This window comes from Corythoichthys intestinalis, chromosome 4 (genome assembly GCF_030265065.1).
Source record: "Corythoichthys intestinalis isolate RoL2023-P3 chromosome 4, ASM3026506v1, whole genome shotgun sequence".
NCBI classification, from domain to species: domain Eukaryota; kingdom Metazoa; phylum Chordata; class Actinopteri; order Syngnathiformes; family Syngnathidae; genus Corythoichthys; species Corythoichthys intestinalis.
Window position 1 is genome coordinate 51,671,347 of NC_080398.1, and position 5,503 is coordinate 51,676,849.

At 42.0% G+C, this 5,503-nt stretch overlaps 1 protein-coding gene across 1 annotated transcript; it reads right to left on the reverse strand.

Moving 5' to 3' along the window:
• Positions 1-833: 833 nt before the first annotated feature.
• On the reverse strand, positions 834-5,185 carry LOC130914910 (transmembrane protein 74). Its single transcript, XM_057834498.1, has 2 exons — positions 5,055-5,185; positions 834-4,524 (listed from the first exon to the last, which is right to left on the reverse strand). Exon 2 carries the CDS (start codon positions 4,462-4,464, stop codon positions 3,640-3,642), a length of 825 nt encoding a protein of 274 aa, XP_057690481.1. The 5' UTR covers positions 4,465-4,524; positions 5,055-5,185; the 3' UTR covers positions 834-3,639.
• Positions 5,186-5,503: the final 318 nt, after the last annotated feature.

The window sequence follows — 5,503 nt, forward strand, 5'->3', positions numbered from 1 at the left end:
ACTTAAGTAATTTCAAAGTAATTTTGAAGTAACGCTACTCTTACTTGAGTCAAATTTTTGGCTACTCTACACACTTCTGGCTTTTAACCACATATTGTGCAGAATGGACACTTGATTGTTAGCTCCTCTTCTGGCTCAGCAAAAAGCCTTTTTCCCATTCAAAGTCTGTCAAAAGACATCACCACCCGCAGCTCACATCCAGCAGCAGCTAATGTTACTGTTAACATTGACTGACAACTGGGTTGCTATAGGTGTGCAAACTCCCCAGTAATGGCGGCCAACCACTAGAGGGCGACATACACAAATATCTGCTCAGATTAGTCAAGAGGCAAAAACCAGATTACGGTTGTTAACAAATTATTTATTATTTCTCTGCTGCCCTGTAGCAAATGCGCCACAGACCGGTCCCCTGCTCAGTGGTTGGGGATCACTGCCTTTGAGTATGATGCTGCACCAAATACATATATTGTCATACAGCTCTTGCATTGAATCTCATCACTTTATTTTACAGGTATAGTAATCCCATGACTGAATACTCTGGTGCAATTGAGAATAAAAGATATGCAGTAAATAGCTTAAGGTTGTCAGGAGGGTGCGTCTCAGTAATAGAAGAAGACCAATAAGATTTATTGTAATATTAATGTCATGGAGCAAAAGTCATACATAACGTGTAAATTTAAAATCTAGTAAGCGAGTAATAGAATGAAACTTGAATGCAAAGCACACACTACAAAATCCAAGATTGTCTTTGTATAAAACCTAATGCAAATGAGAATGAAATTCAGTTCCATGCATGATTTATGAGCCCATCGGCGTACATACACACACAGACATCTTGTGGTATTCTTTATTGTCTGCTGGTACACATGATTGCAATCATCTTCAGCGGCATTAATCGGTAGAACAGTGGAAATATGTGTACCATTAAAATACATTCTTCTTTGCATTAAAAAAAATTGTTAAAACATTGACTTCCAATCTCAATCTCAGAGGGTGGCTGAAGGAATACCATGTTTGTGATGTTTCAAAAATTACATTGTGGTGTTTCAGAACAAATCATTTATAGTACCAGGTATAAACTTAATGTTACTTGCAGGGAAGTATTATTCTCTGTGTTTCCTTATGGTTAATACCATTACATTGCAATCCTAGAGATTCCATTGAGGAAAATGCTAATCAGCTTTCAAATGGTACTTTGGCTGCTATCATCCAAGACAATATTCCAATGCATATAAACTGTGCTGGAGCATTGCAGTGATTAAGGGCGAAACAAAATGGCGTCTTCTCCAGAAACCAGTAAGATCTTGATAGTAAAGAGAAGTCACAGAAAAGAGAGGATGAAGAGAGAGTGCAGAGGAGTGTGCACGGTGCATGGCGGGGGCTGTCCAATGCAGTCAAATCGCTGAGCTCAGTTAAAGCCACTTGGAGCTTTGGCTCAGATGCACAAAGCTGGGCTTACTGGCTTACCTCAGCACTGCACCATAGAGGGACTGTCACTGGATATTACCATGCACACCACTGAACCGTATATCCCACAGAGTGGACCTCTTAGAAGCCCGACACACCTCCACTCTAGGGACTCTGGCAACTTCCTGAAATGTGTCTGTGTATGATTTTGCGGTTGAGAACCTTCACATTAAAAATGAATAGCTTTAATAATAAACAAAAGCGCTCTGAGATTTCCAGTATACCAAAATGCATTCCAGTATCTGTGAGTGTTGTGAGCATGCTCATCTTCCTAATATTGTAAGCTTAGGTGACAGTGTGTGTCACTTATAAGCAGTGGATTCCTACTGTGTGATTGGCCAAACAAACGGCATGCCTCAGTTGGCACTGTCTCTTTTCCCTAAAGGAAAATAAATACATATGACATCAAATAATTTACCACTTAAGGATAATGATTCAAATTTATACCAACCTGGCAGAAAAATGTCCAATTAATACAAGGCGTTTCATGGAACAAGAAAAGATGTTCTACAGTGTCGAGACTGGAAATGGGTACTTTCCAAAATCAAAATTTTATCTTGAATGGGGTGTTTTCCCATTTTCCCTGTACTAGTGTGTGTTTTCTCAAGCTAAAATGACTTTTTCCATAATCTAAAAACATGTTATGATGATAGTTTAGCTGGTTAGTGAAAATTGTCCTAAACTGTCTGTGCGTGTCATTGTTATTGACTGGCAACCTGTCCAGGCTTTACTGTACAGTGCCACAGGTTCAAAAAAAGCTAGGATAGGCTTCAGCTCATCCTATGAGGACAAGTGGTATAGAAACTGAATGCTTCTAAGATCGTATTCACCGTAATTTTCGGACTATAAGTCGCTACTTTTTTCCTTCGTTCTGAATCATGTGGCTTATAGCACAGTGCGGCTTATTTGTTGATTTATTTGGGTTAATAGGAAAAACTCTATTTGACAGCAGCATCAAAAGACCATCATAATTATGACATGACACTATCATGGGCATTACTGAATGCTAATGACAAATGTCATTAAGTGCCATCCGACAAATTAGGTCACTAACTTCCTTTATGTCCAGCTCGGATCTTTTACATCCATTCAAAAGAGAGATAAGTTGCCTGATAACACTAAATAACATCTGTTATAACCATTCATTAATGGTCATGACAGTCTCATGCCATGATTATGATTGTCTAATGACAGTCTTATGGCGCCACTGTCAAATAAAGTGTTACCAAATACCATAACTAGCAATTAATGAAACAACTGGAACAGTAAGTGAAGAAATAATTAACACAGAGCATAACTTTTGATTGTTATTTACATCTGTAGCACTGCAATGCATGCTAGGACAGGCATTTTGGACAGCAGCAATGTTGACAGCAAGTGGCAGCAGAGGTTGAGTGACTCACCCATGGGATCAGTGATGGCCAAATGAGGCTTCTTGAAGCAATGAAGCTTTGCAGCCAATTGGTTCAAAGTTTCATGGTGGTTCATTTGGTCTTATGATAGTCGTTTGATGCCGCTGTCAAATAAAGTGCTACCGGTTAATATCTTTATATTAGATATCTTTATATATCTAGAGCGAGGACAGCTGCGGCTTATAGTCCAGTCCGGCTTATCTATGAACAAATGTGGTTTTCGTGTCAAATTTGTTGGGTGGCGGCTTATAGTCAGGTGCGCCTTATAGTGCGAAAATTACGGTAAGTATGAAGGTTTAAAAAAAAATGTAAACACTGACATTGTCCAAATGCCGTTATCTAATCCATTATCTGTGTGACTTCTCATTGCAGGAGTATTTAAATATTTATGTGTGTGTTTATAAGTGAAAACAAATTAGTTTAATTATCTAAGTATTTATACTTGAACGTGAAAGCACAATATGGCATCACAGCGCTGTGCCCATTGGAAACTGCATGAGAATTCACATCATTCATTTACACTAAATAACTGGGATGGGATGATGACTTGTCCAAATTCAACTGGGCTAGACATCAACTCACCCATGGTCCAAAGAGCGGCGGAAAAAAAGATAAGCATATAACGATGACATTTTTTTCTGAGCATGTACAACATAAACCAAAACATTGCAGATTTGCACGTCAAATACACGCAACTGTAAATAATTGTTGACCATTTAAACTGTATAAAGCCCACCATTTGACAGAAAACTGTGCACTGTTAGTTCAAGCTTTCCACTATATCCTCCAGGGACAAGTGTGCAGAGGAGTGACTGGGACTGGATTTAGTTTTCAGACTGATGGAACCGTAGAGTTTGGCGGATCGTTTGGAATAAGCAATGACTTTCCTCCTGTACATCTCTCCTTTCCACATGGAGATCATGAGCAGAGTGGAAAGCACAACCCCACCCAGAGTCAACAAGCACAGTCCTGCTATGACACATCTGTCCAGGTGACCTCCAATGCGCGCACTCTCGAGTTCCAGTTTCTCCATCTCCCTGGCCGAGACACTGTCCTTGTCCACGACCACATCCCGGGGTACTGCGTAGGAGATGATCACCAAGGAGATACCAGTCACCAAAAACGTGACTGCGCTTATAAACCAGTAGTCCACTGAGGACCCCGAGGCCTCCCCAAATGAGAGATCATCCTCAGACATGAAAGAAAATTCTGGTGCCGTCTCTGAGCACGGCTCGCAGTTGCGCGCGTTTCTTTGAGAACTTTTGCAGCTGGTGTCCGGGCTGCCGATTGCTAGATTGACGTTCTCATCTATGTAGGTGAAAGATGTCTCCAATTCCTCATCGCAGCAAACGCGCACTTTCTCCTCCCCGAGAGTACGCAGTTTGACCTCCGCGCGTCTCGTAGCCGAATGACAACGGTCATGGCAGCTACGGGCCGGGTTACAGCCGCCGTCCCCCAGCGACCCCCCTCCTGTTGATTCGCTCTGCTTGCGGACGTGCAGCACAGCGGCGAGGCGTTCAAGGACGGCGGGAGAATGTGGCAGCTTATCACCGTCCCGTTTTAAAGACAGCACCGGCGAAGCCATTCGGTCTCGGCGCCCGCTGGTTCCGTCTTCCTCCCTTTTGTGTGACGCTGCACAGCATCACTAATGAGACAAGTCAAATGGTGCATGTTAATTAGATGAGCCTGATGAATAACTCGACACGCGTGTGTTTGTGCGCAAAGGCGTATGAGGTGCGGAAAACGCACGCGCTTCAGTCGCTGAACTGTGCAAAAGCCACTTTTAAGTTGATTAGAGAAATCCATGGACTCATCTGAAAAGACGCTTATATTAAATGTGATGAGCCAAATACCTTTGTATCCAATTAGAAAAGGAATCCGTGTTCATCCTAAACCAAGATTAAACTATATTCTAAAGATCTAGTGCAAGCATGCATCTAGTAAACCGGATCTGAAATCTAAGCAGATCATTATCCACTTTGTCTATACAGGGACAGATAGACATTGAAAAAATACATCGTGTGGGATCAGCCGAAATATCCATCATCACCCATATTGTTGCTACAAGATACAGTTTCAGATGCTGCTGAATTTGCATGCACCCGTCGCATCCGATTGATTACTATACAAAAAGCAAAACATTGGCCACATCGTCAGATTTATCAACACACCAACCGTGTTTCTTCAGGATCCTTTTAGCACGCCGAAACACGCCATAGCAGGTATTCCAACGCCAGCGGAGGAAGATTTATCAGAAAGGGTTTTAATAAGTGAGTACGCCTCGGCTGCCGTCTCCCTGTTGGTGCTGTGACGTCACCACGGCAGCGGTTGCATTGATTGGAGCTCTTCGTTAGCCCCGCCCACGTCCAAGCATCCTCTGCCCGCATGCACCGCTGAGAGGAGCTGACCAAATCAGCACCAGGCTCACTCAGTCACAGATGTGGAGACCGACCTGACCTTTGTCTATTCCTACAATACAAAAATCGTGGCTTTGTGAATGAAAATCAGTTGAAAATTTGACGATAAAACGCCAATGACAAAAACAATAGAAGGTAAATAAGCCAGTAAGACAGAAATTTATACACCAAAGTAATGTAAACCTCAAATAATTTGGAAAACCTTTT

Coding starts and splice junctions, on each gene's coding strand:
- LOC130914910 (XM_057834498.1), bottom strand. CDS start 4,464: ATGGCTTCGCCGGTGCTGTCTTTAAAACGGGACGGTGATAAGCTGCCA.